The sequence below is a fragment of the Trichomonas vaginalis genome, chromosome IV, assembly GCF_026262505.1.
Source record: "Trichomonas vaginalis G3 chromosome IV, whole genome shotgun sequence".
NCBI classification, from domain to species: domain Eukaryota; phylum Parabasalia; order Trichomonadida; family Trichomonadidae; genus Trichomonas; species Trichomonas vaginalis.
In genome coordinates this window covers 34,133,582-34,155,075 of record NC_067206.1, presented here as the reverse complement: position 1 = coordinate 34,155,075, position 21,494 = coordinate 34,133,582, and the positions used below count along the sequence as shown (strand labels likewise).

The 21,494-nt window shown below is 32.9% G+C and overlaps 5 protein-coding genes across 5 annotated transcripts, besides 1 other annotated feature; 3 read left to right on the top strand and 2 right to left on the bottom strand.

Annotated features, from left to right (window-relative positions):
- Positions 1–513: part of a mobile genetic element that runs on past the window's edge.
- Positions 514–2,406: 1,893 nt separating this feature from the next.
- On the top strand, positions 2,407–2,726 carry TVAGG3_0218870 (histone serine kinase protein; the record flags this gene model as incomplete). The annotated part of the gene is made up of 1 exon (XM_001326145.2): positions 2,407–2,703. The coding sequence occupies one exon, from the start codon at positions 2,407–2,409 to the stop codon at positions 2,701–2,703; it is 297 nt and encodes a 98-aa protein (XP_001326180.1).
- A 181-nt stretch (positions 2,727–2,907) lies between these two features.
- Positions 2,908–3,633, top strand: TVAGG3_0218860 (protein serine/threonine kinase protein; the record flags this gene model as incomplete). Its single annotated transcript, XM_001326144.1, has 1 exon — positions 2,908–3,633. One exon carries the CDS (start codon positions 2,908–2,910, stop codon positions 3,631–3,633), a length of 726 nt encoding a protein of 241 aa, XP_001326179.1.
- Positions 3,634–5,455: 1,822 nt separating this feature from the next.
- TVAGG3_0218850 (cysteine S-palmitoyltransferase protein) lies at positions 5,456–6,685 on the bottom strand (the record flags this gene model as incomplete). The annotated part of the gene is made up of 1 exon (XM_001326143.1): positions 5,825–6,490. One exon carries the CDS (start codon positions 6,488–6,490, stop codon positions 5,825–5,827), a length of 666 nt encoding a protein of 221 aa, XP_001326178.1.
- A 653-nt stretch (positions 6,686–7,338) lies between these two features.
- Positions 7,339–8,814, top strand: TVAGG3_0218840 (uncharacterized protein; the record flags this gene model as incomplete). Its single annotated transcript, XM_001326142.1, has 1 exon — positions 7,994–8,704. The coding sequence occupies one exon, from the start codon at positions 7,994–7,996 to the stop codon at positions 8,702–8,704; it is 711 nt and encodes a 236-aa protein (XP_001326177.1).
- Positions 8,815–9,546: 732 nt separating this feature from the next.
- On the bottom strand, positions 9,547–21,339 carry TVAGG3_0218830 (dynein heavy chain family protein family; the record flags this gene model as incomplete). The annotated part of the gene is made up of 1 exon (XM_001326141.2): positions 9,559–21,339. One exon carries the CDS (start codon positions 21,337–21,339, stop codon positions 9,559–9,561), a length of 11,781 nt encoding a protein of 3,926 aa, XP_001326176.1.
- Between the last annotated feature and the right edge of the window lie 155 nt (positions 21,340–21,494).

Below are 21,494 nucleotides of genomic sequence, written 5' to 3'. Positions count from 1 at the left end.
GTTTTTCAAATTTAAAACATCTTGTTCCATTTTTGCTACTTCTGCTGCTTTTTCTGACACTTTTTTCGCATATTGCTCTGTACTTAGTTCTTTCAGTTGTTCTTCTTTCTTCTTTTTCTCTACGTTTAACTCATTTAGTTTCTTTGTGTGTCTGTCATATTCTAGTTTCTTTTCGTTTTCACTTATTTGCTTCTGTATGTCTATGTTTGACTTTTTGACATCTGTTATTTGATTTTTGAGTGAACTCAAATTCATTTGACTTTGAGGGTTATAGGCTGTTCCGTCTGCAGCTCCACCATAGCCTGCCATTTTCGCTAAAAGTGCCGCTCTTAAACCTCCACTCTGTGCACCAAGAACTCGGTTTAAAAGCATAGGGTTGCTTGACATTTGTTGCAACATAGTGGGGTCATTCATCATTTGTTGTTGCAACTGTTGTTGTGGTGTCAGTTTTACTATTGGATGTTTCAATGCTCTCTTCCTCTTACGTATATTCTTACGTAGCTTACGTGGCATTTTAAGTGAAGTTAAAAAGCGGTTTTTGACAGATGTTTATATGACACTTTCTCCGGTTTATAGGACCTCTCTCATATTCTATCTTGTCATATCTAAAATCATAGTCATGTATGTCCTCTAACCATCTCATAACGGTTTCCAAACCACTTTTATCGGATGTAAAGTAAAAGCATGGATGGTTATGTAAAACGTCTAAAGTTTCTAAAGAGTCTCTCAAAGTATATTTCTTGGAACGCCCGTAACTTTTCTGTAGCGACGATAGACCCTTACTTGTCCGGACATAGTTATACTATTTTTTTTACCGAAAAGTCAACGACAACGACTTTCAAAAATTTTTAGGGCTAGAAGGCACGAAGTGCCTGGGAAGCCCCCTTCACCCAAAAAAAAACCTCATTTTATACTTCATTGTATACTAAACATCTTCAGGGGCTAGAGGGCACGAAGTGCCTGGAGGCCCCACTCCCCTTTTTTTTTTTTTTTTTTTAATATTATATAAAAAGTCTCTTTAATATCTATATTTCATATTTTTATCGATTTTTAAAGTTTTTGCGAAAAGTATTCAATTATTTTTGCTATTTGGTCGGGTAAATGTCAGATTTGCGACATTTTCTGATATGATATTCAGATTCTACGTTGATAATAATGCTTATAGAACCCTCTTGCTATTGTGTCAAAATTGCGAAAACCGATAGCAAAAATATCTCGCAATATCAAAATTGAGATATTGAGTGAATTATGCATTATAGAGATTAAAAATCTGATTTGTGAAAACATCTCATCAGTTTCTAGCTAATTCAAAAATCTTTACTATCTTATTCGATTAAAATGAAAAGGGAATAGTTTCATTATGCTTTAAATGACAGCCTTATAATATAATCATAGTTTTCGCTCAATATGCAGCATTTTTTTTTCGAAATCTATGGTCAATGTCCTAAATACTGATTGCTTTGCATTCATATCTCTTACATTTTCTATACCCACATCACTATTCATTGCTATTCCTATCTTTTTCATTTTTGTTTGTTTCTCATAATTTCTCAAAAAACACGATAACTTGATATTTGTAAATATCATACTTTATAACGTAAATAAGAACTTGACCTATTAAAAAAAGCAGTAATGAAAAGAAAATCTGAAATTCATAAAAATTACAAGTTTTCTGATGACAATTAGCTTAATTAAACCAGGTACAAGATTATATAATTGTATTTTCTATCCAATTATCCATATAATATCTTATCCAGAAAAAATAACTTGATCAATACCAAATGATTTTTTAACTAGTAAATAAAGTATTTTCTTTACACACACATTGTATATCATAGTTTTTTTTTTTTTTTTGGTTTCGCAAAACATCCAAAAACAAATATGCTATAAAAGTGACAATTTTAGCAAAACGAAATCCTTATCTATAATCGCCAATTGATTCCCATCAAGCGATTACTCGATTAAAAAATAATTACTATTAGTTGTATATATTGTTTCTGCCGACCAATTGAAGAGAAGAAAATATAATTTAAAAAGCGTAAAGAAATTTTAAATGGTCTCATACAAACAATTCAGAGCATATCTTCCATTTGAATTGAAATAATGAATCTTTATTTTTTGGTAATCGAAAGAAGAAACAAAAATTGAATTATTACATTGACTCAAGTTTTGAGAGGAAACATCGAACTTGATTATTTATACATTTCGAATATTATATCAACTTGTGAATATTAAAGTTTGACCTAAAAATTGTTAAGAAAATTTTTATTGAAAGCTTTGAAAAATTACGTTATTTTAAAAATTAGTATAGGAACAATTTCAGTTCTAAATGTTATCACACCAATTTAAAATCATAAAATAACGTTCTTTAATTCACCTTGACACTTTTTTGTTTTCAAAGTTACGATGAATGGATCTACTGTTACTTATCCAAAGACAATTAAAACATATGAAATGCAAGAAGAGCTCGGTCATGGTGCTTTCAGTACTGTTTGCAAGGTAATAAACAAAACAAACGGTCAACAGTACGCTTGTAAAATTTTTCCAAAAACAAATCTAGCGGACAAAGGTGACACAGATCGTTTCCAGAGAGAAATTAATGCAATGGCTTTCCTTCGACATGAAAACCTTGTTGCATTATATGACTTTTTCTGGGATGACGTAAACTTTTATATGATTATTGACTACTGCCCTGGTGGATAATTGTTTGACTATATTGTTAATCACGATAAGTTAGATGAACCGACATCGGCATTAATTTTTCAACAGATTGCTTCTGCGCTCCAATACTGCCATTCAATTGGTGTTGCTCATCGTGACCTCAAACCTGAAAATGTTTTAATAGATCAATTCCCGTTAATTAAGGTATCAGATTTTGGTCTTTGCGGCTACATCTCAGACCAGAAGATGATGAAAACTTTTTGCGGATCTCCATGTTATTGTTCGCCAGAATGCTTGTGCAGAGTCCAGTACGACGGTAGATTATCAGATGTTTGGTCATTAGGCGTTATTTTATATGCTATGGTTACAGGAGAACATCCCTGGAATATTACAAATACATCAATCATGCTTAGACAGATTCTTAAAGGCGCTTATACAGTCCCACCTTTCGTATCTCCACAATGCAAAGAATTAATTACGAAAATGATGCAAGTTAATCCTCGCGATCGTATAACAGTTGATGAAATTCTAAAACACCCGTGGCTTAAGGTTGCCGCAAGGTGTCCACATAAAAAGCCAGTTAAACCAAGGAAGGAAATTTTGAATTTACCACCGCTTAACGGTCTTACTCTTGAAGAAATTTCAGAAGCATCAGCACAGAGTTCTCAGCGTTCTGATAATGGTATCATATCTCCATTCGAAGACGTTGAAAATCCAGGTGATGATGGTTCGGCTCTTCCTAAGCTTTGCATACGTAGCTCTTCATTACAGAACGTTAGAATGGGCAAACTCTCCACAGAAAACTCTATAAACGGTTCGAGAAGGCGTCTCGTTCCGCAAGGAGGCGGAGGCGGAGGTCAGCTCACTGCATCCAGCAGGCAAAGGTCAGCGGCTAACTTGCTTATGCAGAGAGGAGCCAAGGCAAAGCCTCAGGGCGGTATCCCGATGATGACAATCACTGAAGATGAGTAAAATGTAAATTTTATTTTAGATTAAATGATGTACGTCTTTATCTATGTAAAGTTTTTGAATAAATCTAGCTTATTAAATTTTTTATTTTTCATTCTTGAGAATTTTGGATAATCTAATATAATAACATAATGTAAACAACATGTGTAAAGATGTCAATTTGGAAGAAAAGTGAGAAAATTCCGAAAATGCTAAAAATAAATTTTCCAAACATATTTTTTTATCTCATTTTTTTGATTTTGAAAAAAATTTGGAGAGAAGAACTCTTCGTTTTTGAATTTTGTCACGATGGTTTTAAAGTATATTAGACACATGTATTGATATTACTATTTTTGTATATTTTGAGAGAAAATCCCTAAAAAGTGAGAAAATCTGAGACGGTTTGAGAAAATATATAAACTATTGAAAATTTGAATGAAACTTCTAATTTGGAAAAAAGAAATTTGGAAAGAAGAAAATTCAAAAATCGAGATTTAGACTCAGTATCAAATGGAGAACAAAATGTTTCTTCATATGAAGGAAAAAATTTTCTTGAGAAGAAATAGAGTTTTTAAAATTTTATTGTATGTAATGAAATAAACAAATATTAAAATTATTTTTTGATAACAAGAAAATTCCCAACAGAAAATATTTGAGACAAAGAAAAAAAGAAAATTGAAAAATATTACTCTCCTTTACATTTCATGAGATTTTCAATTTATTTTCATAAAATTGACAATTTTATACGTTTAGATGAAAATAAGTGATTTTGCTTGAAATAAAAATTATTGTTTGTTTACAGCTATCAAATAGATTTTTGCTATTTTGATTAAAATTTGTTAATCAAATTAATAATTTTTTTTCTAAATATCTTAAATATCTGGATCACTCACTGATACGATGAATTAAACGATAAAAATAATACAAACTCAACTAAGTTTCCTGTCTTTCAACCAAAAAATATTATGCAATTTAAATTAAATTGTTTATTCAAAGATAAAACAAAGATAAAGTAATTATAATTATCATATACTTTATGAATAACTCTCTAATTGGATAAGATTTTCGTACAAATATTTTTATTAATATCGATAAGAATATGTTTACCTACTATCACCATATGTCGATAAACGAGAGTAGAGTGATTTTTATCATCGAAACTTTTTAAAAGCTGTAAGCAGGAAGTAATAATCTTGTTTTTTCTGAGTTAGTTGTAGAACTATTGATGCCCGAGTTATCATTGTGATGCAGAAGGATATCAATGTACTGACTGAAGGATATGAATTGAATTGAATTTTATTGAATTTCAATTTGATCAAAATTTGTTGAAATGATATGAATGTGTCAACTTCTGTATCATTCTCCTTCACTCCTTCCTTATTCTTTCGAGAACGAAGCTAGCTCAGCTTTCGCTGAGCGAATTGACACTTTTCATGCCCTAAACGTACATACTCTCAAATTTATCGAAAAAATTAATACCACCTAAACTAGTATATTCTTATTTTAAATATGATATTATCCTTATATTCCACACTAAAATTCATTTAAATCAACTTTTTAAAAAAGTTCGAATCCTGCGCGTCTCACTTTTTAAATTTTCCAAATGGAAAATTATATTCTCCTAAAGTGAAAACAATTTTCCAAATTGACTTCCTTAACATGTGATAAATGAAATTCGACGAAAATAAGGATAGTTTCTACTCTTGATTTCATTGTTTTCATATTAGCTAAATCGTTCATATATCTAGTACTTCCATTGCATTTGAAATCATATGGTTGCTTAAACGATGACCAAAGAGAAGAAAATTTTCTTCTCAATTAGAAAAATATTATTAACTATGATCTGCACCATATTCTCTATGGAGTTACCTTTTTGTGCTATTCCGAAAATGACATTGGCTATATCTCTATTATTTCTTCTGATTATGGAATCTTTCAGAATTTTTTTCTCTGCGTTTAACATGTATGTAAATCACATGGTGTTAAGTAAAAAGGCAAAAGATGATTTAATTTGAATATGATAGGAAAATTTTTAATAATAAACAACAAGATTCAGCTACTAAAGATAAACAATAACGTTTCTCAAAAGAGCTGATGATTATAATATAAGAAATATATAATTAAATTCAAATAATAAAAAATTTTTTTTCATGGTGATTCAGAACAAGAATTAACAAAGAATATCAACTATACACTAGTTAGAAATTCTATTTCTCTAATATAAAAATCTGTTTCTAGCACGTCTGTTTGAATTTGAATTAGATGCTTCTGTTCCAAGGTCAAATTCATTCCATGGGATGTAATTCGGGTTAATAGGGAAAGAACTTATCTTAGTAGTATTAGGAATCGGAAATACCCATAACAAAGGATTTGATCCAAGTCTTTGTTTCAAATTTTCGTATAATGAACCTGTATCGTATTTGGATGGTACATTCTTATTTATGAGTTGAGAGTATTGCATTTTTAGCTTAGTTGATTCAACCCAAGTCATATTATGAAATAAGAATGAAATTTGTGGAATTATTTGCTTCACTATCGAAACAAATAAAAGTGAAGAAGTCGAAATGACAATTAAAGTAAGTATTGATAAAATTGTATTTTTGACGCTTAATAGCATGTAAACGGAAGTGAAAGCAAGGAGGAAGAAGTTCGTAGATGAAGAAAAGAGGAATATCATGAATGATCTGTAATTTCTGGCACCTATGCAATTATTTAGATATTTGCAATGATGATCTTTGAATGCAACACAAACACCACATGTTTTACAATGATGGGAGCGTGGTGGTCTATACATTTGGCAAACTGGACAATACAATTTTTCTTCATCATCTTGATCTGTTGATGTTTCAGCTTCTGCTTGAGATATGATACCGGGATTCATAAACATAGTGGAAAGGAATGAAGTAATCGAGTAAATGAATGAAAAACAGATAAAATAAAACAAAAATTTTTGTTGATTGTATATTTCTGGATATAAAATCCAATATACAAAGCATGTTTCAAGAACTACTAGATAAATAAAGAAAAGTATTGGCAGTATACTTCTCTTATTCATCAAATTCGATCTTTGATTTTGAATTGGAACAAATTTTTTGTCACTTTTCAAATTCACCGAAAATTTTAACGTTTTGTTTTCCAAAATTACGATCCTCCGAACATAGCTGTTTACATAGAGATTGAATAGCAAAACATTGAATTGCATTAGAATCATTCTACAATAGACTACAATATCTTTATCTGATAAAATGTATTCAATTTGTTTGAGAATTTTCAACTTTTTTTTGGAAAATTTTATTTAATTTTGTTTTTATTTTATTCCATTCTTATTATATAATATCATTCATGTTTATTTTTTTATATTTTTCAATGATTACGATAACTTTTAATTCAATTTTTCAATGAATATTTTGATGGGACGAGCTTACTGATCATAGGCTCATCCCATCAAACCATACCCTTAAAAACTATTTCCTTCATCTCAGGCCAGAGCTTACAATTCATATCCTCAGAACCAAATTCCTCGACGGTCGTCCTCATTAGGATCGATCCAAGAGGAACTTGGTTCTAAATGAAAATCATAAGCTCTGGCCTCAGGAAAGGACAGAGCTTCGAAAACCAACCTCGGGGCCGGTTTCCTCAAAGACCGCCCTGATTCGGGGCGGCCGGAGAGGAATCCAGTCCCGAGAGAACGTCCCTACGAAGCTCTGTCCTTTCCTGAAGCCATATCATGCAAGATCAATCCTCAGGGCCGAGTTTTGCGATGATCGTCCTAATGATAGACGGTTTCGCTTGAGCTCGGCCCTGAAAGACATCAAATTACAAGATCTGTCCCCCACTGAGACCAGGGCTTCGCTAACATCCTTCAGAGCCAAGTTCCCTGAGATCGTCCAGATTACAGACACTTTTCAGCGGAATTTGACCCTGAAAAGTATTAAATACGAAGCTCTGGCCTCAGAAAAGGCCAACACCTGAAATACAATCCTCAGGGCCGAGTTTTGAGACGAATGTCTATTTGATGGACGTTCTCGTCAAAACTCGGCCCTGAAAGACATAAAATAACAGGTTCTGGCCTTAGCACAGACCAGAACCTATCTTACAATCCTCAGGATCGGATTTCTCAAATGTCGACCTGATCTAGGGCTACAAGAAAGGAATCCGGTCATAACAACGAGAAGATACGAAGCTCTAGTCTCAGAATAGGTAAGGACCTGTTAAATATGATTTTAATATACTATAGCTTTTTTAAAAAAAAGTGTCAGAGAATATCTTGTCAATTCAAAATGTTGTAATTACAAAAAATTTGTTTCTTTTTCAATCAAAGACAGACTTTATGTTATTAATATGCTCAGAAAAATAAGTGTCACTTTTCCAAAAATTTTAATCAATGGAAGAGGCAAGTAATACTCAATCAAATGATGTAATTCAATTTCCTCAACCAAATATCAGATTAATTAACCCGCATGTTAACCAACTTTATTTGAAATATCTCAAAGAGCAAAGAATAGATTCTTTCTTCCCAGGATATACACTAATCATGCCAGAAGAACTAAGTTTTGCTGTTAACATCGATGTTAATGCAAGTACAAATGCAATGATAATTGATCGTCCATATTTCAAAAATATTAAAGATCACTACGGCGAAATAATTGTTCTATTGAAAGTTGATAATGTCAAAAGTTACAGTGATATCCTTGATATTCTTCATGGGATACAAAATCATAATCAATATATTCACTTCAATAGAATTTTCTGCAAAATTTTAGAAAGTACCAGCATTGATCCGAATAGTTATATAAGAAAAAGCTTTCCTATTGTACAAAGATATTTGGATAACTCAGTTATTTTTCACAAAGGCGATAGATTTTTTTACGAATTGACTACTGAAAATATGGCAACATTGCAATTCTTGGATGTTGCATTAGAATACCAAACAGATAAAGGAAAAGAATTAATACATAAAAAGCAATATTTATATCATGAGAAATGCAATCAAGAATCTATTCTAAATATATTCAAAAAAATATATCGCTACTTTTCCCCTTCTCCAGCAAAGTATGGATATGAAGCCATTTCTGAACACATCAAGTCAGATTAACTACTAATTGTTTTCTTATAATTTATTTGGCCAAAGGTTCCTTACCAAAGGATCCTATTCATATGAAATTATTTGAAATTATTGTTGTAATTCTTTTAAAAGTTCGTTATATTCCAAATGAAACTTTTTCTCTCTTAAATTGATAAATAGCTATGAGAATTCCAAAATACTTCAGGAATTCTTTTTATATGAACCCAAAGTTAAGGCGTATCATAGTAATCAATATAACCATATCCTAATTACTAAATATTCATTAATAAAAATCGTTAAAATCATAAATTTTATTGGTTATAGGATGATGTAAAATAAAAATTATGTTTATTCAAACACAAGAGTAAATATAGCAGGATATGAATAAGTATATAGCCGAATTGATACGCTTTAATATTGAAATTGATCTCGGATGTAAAATTCTATAAAATAGTGAATAATTAAGAATACATCTGTAACATAATTGGAGAATTAACCAGAATGATACTAGTTCAATCGTAAAATAAAGATTTTTTTTGTATCTGAAAGGCTAATTAGCAGAAATCGTTTTACCATAGTTATAGTATTGCCGATCTATATAATTTTATGCATTTTCCAATACGTAGAAGCGTAATGAACGAGGTTTAGATTGTGTATTGGATAAGTTTGATATATAAATAATCAAACATGTTGTATGTCATTCCATTGCGTTGATAGTTAAAGTTTTGCATCTGTTTAAGATGAATTTGGAAGAAGAAAAAACAAAACTATAAATTTTGCGAAAAATCTTCTGAAGTTTACTATCAAACTACAGTATACAGTTAAATAAAATATTAACTTTTACATACAAAATAAAAAATAAAATACAAATAATTAAAAATAGCTTAAATAAATTGTTCTTGAACATTAGCATAGAAAGCTGTGCCTGCCCGAATATATTCGTATTCATCACCTGTGACAGTTAAATCAATTCCCCATTCTGCTTCTGAAACGCCTTCAACAGTTGTTGCCTGAGAAATGAGAGGGAATGTCAATGTTGGAGGTCCTTGAGATTGTAGAACTTGAGATCTCATCATCTGCTCTTCATCTTCTGGTTCTTCCGCGATTTCGATTGGTTTGCAGATGATTCCTGGAAGTTTCTTGAATGGAACATTTAGAATTTCATCTTCTTTTGGTAAAACAATTGATCCATCCTCATCAACATCACCAAATGCCAAATAGATACCACATAATAAGAGATCTCCATCTTCTAACTCTTCTTTCTCTTTGGCTATTGAGAATTTGTACTCGAGATGATTGACTTCTTTCTTCTTTTGCAAAGAAACTTCAACCAAATGCGAATTCAAAAATGCATTTAAGTCGAAAATACAAGAAGCATCAACAACAGGAGAAATCGATTCTTGCAACCATCTGGAGTATTGTGCGTGGATATCTTTAAGATGATTGATGAATGTTGATGGTTTGTTGAAGGAATAAATCTTCGACAAACTCTTCCATTCTTCAGGAACTTTGTTCATCAATAAAGGAATTGATTCTTTAACACCTCTTATTGTGTTTTCAATTGTACTTGAAACTAAAGAAACAACTTCGTTGAATTTCTCAACTTCGTGAAGCAAAAACAGACCTTTTGCACTTGAGAATTTCTTTGGATCAATTGATGACAAACACCGAGGAACTTTTTCGAGGTTTTCTTGCAGTGTTTTCTGCATATCTTCGTGTGTTTGTATTTGGATGAGTTGGTTTCCAAATTCATACATCAGTGTCTGAGCAACAACTAAATCTCTGATTCTTGCTGCTGATTTAGACATGCCTACAGCTTTTGGTTCAGGAATCAAAGGCAAAGAAACTAATTGTTGAGCGATTGATGAAATAGGAATGTCTCCTGGAACTGTCCATGCTGATTTGGGATCTCCTGTGATGCTGAATCCTTCGTTTAGGACTTCCGGACTTATTATAGAACGGCACATTGCATCAATCAATCTTCTGTCGAATGGATCAGAAATTCCTGGGAAAACCAATCTCATGATTTGCTGGTACAAGTTTTCGCATTGTACATCACTTGGAGAGGCCGCAACAATCAAAGGAACTTGTCTGACGATATCAGCAAAAGAGGCAACATTCATTGTGAGTTGGTTAATGAAACCACCATGTCTGAAGAATGATCTGGAGTTTGCCAAAATGATTTGCAACAAAATTGAGAAAGAAAGTTTCTTGATTTGAACAGTATTCGTTGAAACTTGGATTGCTGATGAGTGTCTTGTGAACAATTGCTGTGCAAACAATCTGCAGAACATCTCTGGTTCGTAACTCATCTTCTTGGCTTCCGAAATCAATCTTTCCGGCAAGAAAGCAGGAGAATGACAAACAACAATTAATCTAAAGTTTGGATCTGCTTGTCCTGACTTCATTCTCGAATGAACATCAGCAATAACTGATGCTGCTTCTTCACTTGGTGTTGTATAATGAATTATAGCTAAAGAACCAGTCTTAAGAACTTGTGAAAGTTCTTTTTCTGCAATGGAAATTGATTCTTTAGATTCAGTGATTGAAACAACACATAAAGCATCTAAATGTGATCTTTGCATTGCGTAGCTATAAATTAAAGGTGTTGGATCAGCATCTTTAGGTGCAATGACTAATGTTGCTTGTGTGGAACTCGAGGAAAGCATTGTTTCAGCTTGGAAAGGTGAAATCAATGTCAAAAAGTTCTCAACAGTATTATTCTTGATGTATTTGAGAATACTTGGTAAAATGTCTGGAGCAGCACATCCCAAAATGAAAGGAATGTCAACTTTATCAGGAATAAATCTTGAATCATAGGCCAATTGATCATCAACTCTTGAACAAAATGCATTTAATATTTCTGTCACCTGTTGCTTATCGATATCAATCTTTTGATCTCTGTAATAAGCCAATCTGAAGGCGAACAAAGTTGCAGAGAAGAATGACAATGAGAGATAAGCATTTTGAATGCATGATATTATCAAAGAAGACTTTAACTTCTTTAATAAACTCTCATTGCACTTGGAACTGATGCCATCATGTGTCAAACAATTATATAAAATTGTTCCGAAACATTCTAAATCAAATGTAACGTAAGGGGCGTACAAAATGATTCTTTGAGACAAAATAAACCATATTGTAGCTAGAAGTTCAACGTGTTCCTTGAATGGAGCAATTTCTTCGTAATAAGCAGCTTCTTCAGGTATAGATTCGTTCTCTGCGGCTCCAATCATATAAGAATTCTTACTTTCGCAAAATTCATCAATTCTTTTGACATCTAAAAGGAAAGTATCAGCGTCGACAGCTGTTATTATATCCAAAGCCTTCTGCATTGAGTTCTTTGTTTGGATCTTATGCTGTCTCTTCACTGCCAATGCTGCAATGTAGTCTTTCTGATCATCTTTCTTCAAGAACTGCAAAATTACAGAATTGAAGTAATCATTGATAATTGGAGATCTGTCTGTATCGCATCTGATTGTTATGATTCTTGTGTTCAAGTTCTCAGGTACTTCATGGAGATCTCCTGCAGTATACAACACAACCTTGAAGCCTTCTTTGACTTCGATTGTTTCGTTGTTGTGGAAAACTTTGTTTCCTCCATTTGGTGTTAATTGGTCGCAAACATCCAACAAAAGTGGAGTTGTTTTATGGATATCTGTGATGACCAAAACTGTTCCTTGTTCCATAGCATCTTTAATAGCATTGTCTATATTAGAGATACTCTGTGAAACAATCTTTGTTCCAGGAACACTTTCAAAAGCCTTCAAAGCAAAGCCATTTTTATCAACAACTAAAACAGTGTACATTAAATGCATTGCAATTGTTATGGCAATTGTTATTGTGTTTCCTGAGATGCAATCGATTCTGTTTACAGAGTGATCAGGGAACTGTTTGAACATGAAGTTGCTCATGAACTCATTATAGTCTTCTTTTACTTCTAATATTGGTTTAACAATGTCTTTTCCTTCTTCGAATTTTTGTTTTCTTTCGCGTTCGTGAATTGACAATAAATAAGTAGTCGAATAAGCAAACAACAAGTCACTAACGATGATTTCACGTTTCAACATCAGCATGTTGTTCAAATCATTCTCCCAGGAGTTACGAAGTAATTCATGTGAATCTGCCAATTTTGACAAAACCGCCAATCTCTCAGAAAGTTGTTTATGTTCTGCTTCATATTTCTCGAGTTGTTGAGTCAATTCTTTGAGAGCGATTTCATCCTTTGCGAGTCCAATTTCAACAGATTCGAATGTCTTGAGTTCATTGTTCGTTGTCTCTTCCAATTTGTTGTATTCATCAGTTAATGTTTCGAGTTTTGTCGCGTTCAAATTCAATTCTTCTCTAACAGCAGTTATTGCTTCGATATTTACAATGTAATCGAAAATGTATTTCAAGCCAGGAGGTATCAAATCCCAGTTGATCTTCTTGAACTCTTCTCTGCTCAAGAACCTCTTGAGTTGGCCTTGTTCGTACGGTCCTAAAACAAATGGTTTCACGTTGTTCAAAATTGTTTCGACAAATTTTTCATCGTGTAACAATTGAACACCATTTTTATCGAAATCAGGTTCTTTGTTCATGAAGATACATAGACATTCCAATAGTGATCTAACGAAAGGAGAAGGATCTTCTGTAGCAATTAATATAGTCTTTATATCATTGCTTGTTAAAGATTCAACTTGTTGTCTGTTTTCGTTAATTAATGGTTCCAAAGATTTGTATTTTTCTGTTTGTTTTGAAACAATTGATTCGAGTTTCTCGAGTTCTTCCTTTTTGATACTCAAATCATGGTTCAAAACTTCTCTTCTCGATTCAATTGATTCTTTCCTTACATTGTAAGATCTTGACAATGTTTCTGAGTCAACTCTTACAGCGTTCAAATTTGGATTAAGGAGATTTAGTTTGAGCTGGATATTCTTCATTTCATGGTCCATTTCGAGGAAGCATTGAGCTGCAATTGTACACTTTTCAAAGTGTTTATCGAGCTCTTTGTTTCTTTGTTTCGAAATGTTGAAGAAAATGTGGATAAACTTGGAAATGAACTCAGAAGGTAATCCATCAGGATGTGCATGGAAACAAAGGTTGTAGACGTACTTCCAAGCATCAGGAACTGTGTCTACAAAGAATGATTCGTACTCTGATTCTCTTGCGTACCTTGTGTACAAATATTTGATGTCGTTTTCTGTTGGATAAACAGGAGCAAAGAAATAACAACCTGCTGTTAAAGAAATAGGTTCATGAGTACTTACAACGAATGACAAAGAACTGGAGAGTAATTTATCAACACACTCGTAATATTCTTTGAAAGATTTCTTGTCTCCAAATTTCTTGGCCATTTTTTCTTTCAAAATCGAACAATTGCATTTTTCATCACAATTAAAGAATTGTGTGAAACAAACATTTGTACACATCTTCAAGAATTCTTCAGCGATTTCAACTGATTCTGGTTCAACAAAGAACATTGTCTTCTTATCATCCATTGCGTTAACAAATGCTTCATTGAGTTTTTCGAAGAATTCGCGTCTTGTGAATTTTCTACTCATATGAACAAAATTGTAATCATTTGCGTAAGCGTAAAACTTCGTGTAAGCAAGTTTCTTAGTGATATCATGGCCAATGAAAATAATATTCTTTCCGGAATCTTTGATTGCAAATGACAAACAAGCGAAACTTCTCATTGACAAAGGACTGAAATCGAAATTAATGATGTCTTCATGTTTTTCTTTCGCTTTATTGTACATTTCGGCAATGTTCTTATAGTATTGTTCATAAGAACATTCTATAAGTTCAATATTACCATCCTTATCGATACCTACATTGCAAAGAGAACTGTAATCAAGGAATTCTTGTACAACTTTCTTTTCGAAAGGTGTTGGAAGTGTTTCATCAGCAATTTGCATAACAACGTCTTTGTAATAGTTGACATCGTATTTATGCAAAGTGTAGTAATAAAGAAGAGCTATAATCATCTTTGTACAAAGAATTGTGTTTGCTTTATCAGCATATTGGTTTATCTTCATCGCACAATTAGATGCGAACCTGGAAATGTTGTCTTCATCAAGTTGTTCGAATACATCGACAATAAACTTCGAAATCCATTCGCATTTGAGTGCCGATAAACCAGAACTTTGCAAATATTTCTTGCCAACAACTCTTGATGAACTTGCGTTTAATTCATCAAGTCTTATTGGAAGGAAGTGTGAAAGGAATCGTCCTGGTAATGTTGAGATATCATTTGTTGTTACAATGATTCTTATTGGTGGCAATTTAATGAATTCAATGAATTTCGGATCGTATGGAGATGACAATCTGACTTTTGATTCTTCAATGATCATTCTTAAGAATTCCATCATGATTATATGTGTTTCCGTGATGTTTTCAACTACCAAAACATAGTTGCAGTCCCAATCTGTGTTTTTGTCTGAGTAATTCGTCATTTTCTCGATGAATCTCGCGATGTTTGCCGCTGACAAATCGTTGGAAGAATGAATGGAAAGTGGTTTCATGTCAGGATTTTCTTGGTACAAAATCGCAAGGAACAAATCAAGACGTGTTTGATCAGGAGAATACAATAACAAGTTCAAGTTAGTGTACATTATTTGTGTCACATGATTAATGATTGGTAAATAAGCAGGAGGAATAACATGACCGCCTTGTTTCGAACAAATCGAAGCATCTAAAGGTCTCAATTTATTGAACTCGATGCAAACAGAATTCAATGTTGGTGTTGGGAATGCTTCGAGGAAATCACTTGGCATGTATTCAGGCCATTCATCGATCTTGATGTCGTACTTTTCTCTTATCCATTTTTCGAATTTTGATTGTTCTTTTTCATTCAAAATTCCAGAGAAAACATGCATAATTGTGAAAACAATTACAGTTAAAATTCCTTGTTGAGTTGACAACATTTCTTTGTTCTTCATGAATGTATTCAAGGCATAAACTGAAGCTTGGTATGGTAAAACTTCACTGATATAACGCGAATTATCATTTGTATACTGTGGTTCTTTTGCGTAACATATAGGATTTGGAGTATTATAGATCTTATTAACAACAGAAGGAGCAACTTGTTTAAAGATTTCAAAAATACTTGCAATGGAATCGCTCGTCAAATCTCTTGCGAAAGAAGCAGCGTGACTTAAAGTAAACATTGGGTTTAACATCACACATTGTTTCTCTACTTCTTCGCATGACATAACAATTGCAGATCTTGCAATTAATGATGGAGAAGCATGAGAAATATCTGTTGTTTCAATCAAAATACCTGGTAATCCCGAATCTTTGTGGTAAGTATCAATTGATCCTAATCCAAATGAGCTCAAATCAGGTGTACCTAAGAATGAAGTAATAAATGAATCAAACTCTTTCGTGATTGGTCCATCGAACTTCAACAAAACGTTGTAATCTTTTCTACTGTCAATTTTTTCATTGACAATAGAAATAATTTGGCCGTGTCTATAAATGCCATCAACTGTCTCGCCATAGATATTTCTTGGAAGATCTGAGTTCATGTAGCAATTTATGACCTTGAACGGTTTCAACTTTGGAAAAGATTTCTTGAATTCCGGTTGTTTCATGACATTTTCGAGGACTTTTGTGATCAATGACTTTCCTGTATGTGGAGGACCAACAATGATGACACACATTCTGTTCATTAATAGTTCTTTAACAGTTACAACGTTGTTTACGAAGAATTGTGTTGGAATTTTCACATTTAATCTTGAGCATTCCTTGATGATCAATGCTCTGAATGCTTCTCTATCTTCATTGTATCTTGCGTATTCAACCTTTTCTATGAGTTCTTCGAATGAATCGCCTAATCTGAATGCAGCATAAACTAAATGAGTCAAAACATTGTGGTCGCATTGAGATTCGAAGAAATCATAACAAGCACTTGCCAACATCGCATCTTCTGAACCTGTTCTTCTGAAGTTTGCTGCGTTCTCGATGATGGCGTTCATTTCAGGAAGAGGTGTCTTGAAACTGAATAATGGTTTGATTGATTTCAAGAAGGCAACAAGTTTTGGAGCTAATTCTCCATAATCATGGAAACCTGTTGTTAAAAGTTTGATTTGAGCAAAGATTTCGAGATCAGGAACCCTCATTGCAACTGTTCTTGCAAATGATCTTATTTGTGTTGGAATCTTCTCTGTTTTAGCACTTGTTGTGAACAAAATTCTCGATTGTTTGGAGTAAGGAACTTGTATTCCTTCAATATTGATTTTTCCTGTGTTATTTAATGAATTTATCTGCCACGAACAATCAAATAAATAACTCAATCTCGAAGGTGTCATTCTCTCTAAACCAGCGATGATTGTCCATGCTCCAATTGTTGAAGTGCCAATGACAATTCTCTTTAATGAAGCTGCATTGATTTCTGGGAAAGAATTGAACACAAAAGCAGGAGAACCAAACATTGAAGCCAATGTTCTTGCAATCAAAATCTTTCCTGAATGTGATGGACCGCTTATCAACGTAGGACCAAACAATGAACCGCTTGCAGCAACATCTTGATAAACACTTTCTATTTCAGGAGTGAATATCAATCTTGGAACAGAGCCCCAATATTCATATCCGAAATTCCATTTCGATGTTCCGTGTTCTACAATTACATCATTTGTAGAACCAGCGAAACTGTAGTTCAAGATGTTGTTCATTGCCAATTCTTGTTGGTAATTCCATCTTGGCTGATATAATTCTCTGAATCTATCTCTTATAGATATCAAGAAAATTATAATTGAAGCAACTTTAGGACGATCTTTTTCAGGAATATTCAAAGATCTTAATCCGATTGCATCATTGATTCTTCGAGTAATTAATTGTTCGAAATCTAAGAATGCTTTCGGATGTGATTCCAAAGTCTTGAAACACTCCAAAACTTCTCTTGTTATTATAATATTCAAACAAATAATTGCTGTATAAGTTGATGTTTGTTGAACCCATTCAGCAAAAGGCATTGTTGGGAATAATACCAATGAAACACTGATATGTTCTCTCATTGCTGCTTGCATTGCTTCTATTATATCATTTACTAATGTTTCGATATCAGAAGTGTATCCTACTTGATGCAAGAAAGCGCAAGTATCATTATGTTGGCCAATCAATCCATAAATCTTCATTCTTTGGAATGATTCCGTATATTCTTGTTCATTTTCATGAGTATCGAATTTAACAACTCCCATCAACATCTTCACGACAATATGTGTGAATGACTCGAATGATTTAGTGGTAATGAGCTTAAGAATCTCGAGATCTGATAGGAAATTGAGTCTTGGACATAATTGTCGCTTCTTGTCAATGAGAGGAGAACTTGAACTAATGATTTCTTCAAGAACTTTATCCATCTTACGAATAACAGTATACAAATCAGGATATGAACAAACAGAGAATAATCTTGTATCATTCATTACATGCCTTGCAATCTTATGCCATTCGTTTTGAACATCAACATATTTTTCTGTCAATTTTGGCAACATTTTTCTTGCTTCATCTGATTTGAAAATTGTTGCAACGCAATTGAAGTTTCTTTGGAACAAGAACCATGATTCCAATATTTGATGACATGAATTTAAGTTCTGTATCAAATCGGAACATTGATTTCTTATGTTTCCAGAATAAGGATTTGCTTGTATTTTCTCTAAAACAATCAAAGAATCAGCAATATTTGTAATGATTGGATCAATAGGAGCGATATTTAATGTGTCTTCTGTTAAAACCATTGTTTCTTGCAATTGCAATTTAACATTATGCCAATGCTCATGAACATTTACGAATTCTAATTCTACTTCAGCTTCTGCGTGTGCGAATGATGTTACTTGAGCAACAACGCCATCGTTTGAAAGTATTCCGTATTGCATCAATTGCTTGATTGTTACATCTTGTGAATACTTTTCTTGGCAATTGCATTCCGCATACAAAGATTCCCAATGTCTTTGATGCATAGGGGCATTTGATAAATTCTGGAGATTTGTTAAAACAAGCTTGAACGAATCCGTTGTCTTCTTCAATTCATCGAAAACAGGTGTCTTTAATCCACCAACATTCAATGCTTCTATAATTGATGTAATGTGATTGAATGTTTGAAGGAAGTTTTCGACATCGATTTCTGAAAATGGAGAATTCGTTGTGAAATCTGTGAGTCTGACCCAATCCTGGATAGCGCTGAACATCAATAGCATCTGGTCGACGATCTTGATGATGTTTTGGTAGAAAGAAAAATCATTGAATTCGATTCCTGTTATTTGTTGCATTGAAACTAATTTATTAATTTCATCTTGCAAAGCAGAAATCTTTTCTTTCTGTTCTTTAGCGCGTTCCGAGTACATCTTAATACCTTTAGATACTTCATCGAGTGTAGAAGGTATTGATGTAACTTCCGAATACAATTTTGATAAAACTTTTTCCATGTCTTCGACTTTTTTCTGCAAAATAACTGAGTATTCATCTCTAAACTTAGTTTTGTTTGCAATTGCAACTTGTTCAGCTTCAGAGAACGCGTTCATGAGTTTATCAAGAGGATTTACTTGTATAGTATTGATCTTATATTTAGATAACAATGCAATTCCTTTGTTTACGAAGTCAATTTCTTCATTAATTGCTGGTTTAATTTGTTCTGTTCTTTTTACAAGTTCGCATAAACTTATATATGATTCTAAACTCTTTGGTTCAGCGTTCAAAGCAATTGAATAATTATTAAGAACGTTTTCTGTAAGAGCAATCTTCATTTTAACGAGTTTAGTTATCAAATCCTTTATATCATCAATTCCTTTCTTAGGAATTGGCAACAAAATCGATCTGAAATTGGAAGAATCAATAAACAAAGCTCCTTTTGAAGTTCTTTGTCTGATATTTGTAACGGCTTCTTGATCCCTTACGAAACCTTTAAGAGCTCTATCTATTTCTTCAAAATCAACAACAGGTTCATCACCACTATTAATAAGGAAATCATCTTCTTTAACTCCTTCTCTCACTTCACTTATGACACCTTTAAATTCGTCACCTTTTCTTGTAAACAAAAATTCCATTGCATTCCAATCTTGACCTAGTTTGAAGATATTGTAGTATTCAGCGAACGATCTTGTTGATTCTACAGCTTCGTTATATGATTTCCTTATTATATCTAGTATGTGTTTCTCAGCTTCAATATGTTCTTTCCTTGAATGAATCAACATCAAAAAATTCGGACCATATCTATACAAATTTTCAATGTCTAAACCAGCGTCTCTTATGAAAGGACAAAGGGAAGTTTCATGTAAAATACGTGGTAGTGAGTTAACTAACTTCATACTGATTTGTACTTCTGCGGCAATTGCTTTTTCTATCTCTCCAAGCGATGGAGTTAATTCGATTTGTCCTTTATCAGTAAAAACAACTTCAACTTTGAAAACACTAGACATATCAGTCGAAAATACAGAATCTGCGTTTTCAAAAGCATCAATTGTAGCTGTAACAAGATTTTCAAGGATCATGTAATCAACAGATCTGATCATATTCCCTATTGCTTTGATTTCTTTGTTGACATTGTCAGTTTTTTCTTTTCTTAGTTCAGATTTCTTCTTTTCGAGGTTTGCAAGCTGTGTAATGTTTGGTGGGTTCTTTCTGCCTTTCCAGAAATCTTTGTCTGCAACTTCTATAAGCTGTTTATCTGATAATTTCGAATAAATATCTTTCGAAATTTTGTGATTTATGCCTTCGATGTATTTAAAGTATTGGGCCTTCAAATTGTCCTTGAGATCTTTGCTTTTGGCTTGGAAATCTGGTAAAGTGTACATTTTTTGGGTTTCAAATGCAAATAAATTTTCAAAAATCATTTTATCGACTAATGACGTTGAAATATAGAATTGTAGCTCGTTAATGAAGAATTCTGGGTTCTTGAAGATTGGTTTGACATATGTTATTTGTTGTAATTCTTCATATCTTCGTCGTAAAACGAATTTCTTCCAAATTGTAAATGGATACCAATAACAGTATTTCTGGAAGATTTTTAGCCTCCTGACACTTTGAAAAATTGATTCTTCTCGTGCCCATTGATCTAATGAAATTGATTCTGTAAAACCTGAAGGATCTACGTGAGTAACACCTGTAGCTGACATCATGAAGTAATCATTACCGATTTCAGCGGATGTGACTTTCCTTAAGTTATATGGTGAAAAATCTGGATCAGAAGGATTTTGAGCGTAAATTAAGTAGATAAAACGAAGTCCATGACCATCTTTGTGCTTTGAGAAGTATGCTATTGGTTCTTCATCAAAGTCAATTGATAGTTCTTCCGGTTTTAATTCTTGATTATACATTTCATGCGGAACTTTACCAGAATTTCTTAATGATGATAATAGCCGTTTGCCAAGGGATGTTTGTAGACGAGATTGAGCCTTTTTAGTTGATGTCAATGGTGAATATAAAATTGGTTTCGTATTTTTACTTGCTCTGTTTCGCATTGCGTATAATCCTGGATTTTGAATAGCGAGTATAGGATCAGATGACTCCGATCCTGGCTTATCAATGCTAAAATTCCTTGTATCCGCGAGAAAATCTGAAGTATCATAAAGTGCTCCTTGACTTTCTTGCTGTATTTTCGATATTGAAGCATGAATTGGCTTGTATGTCTTGTGCATAGGTGTATTTTCCTCTGCAGAAGCTAGATCAGGATCATCTAGCCAATTCATTTTTTTCTTACTTTCTCTAAAACAACGTATATCGAGATAATCGTTTTTCTCAGAAATTTTCTCATGTGGTAAAATCTTAAAATCTTTGCAATGTTTAGCTCCCAAAACAAGTTAATTTTGTTTTACACACTTGGCAGAGTATATAAATCATATTA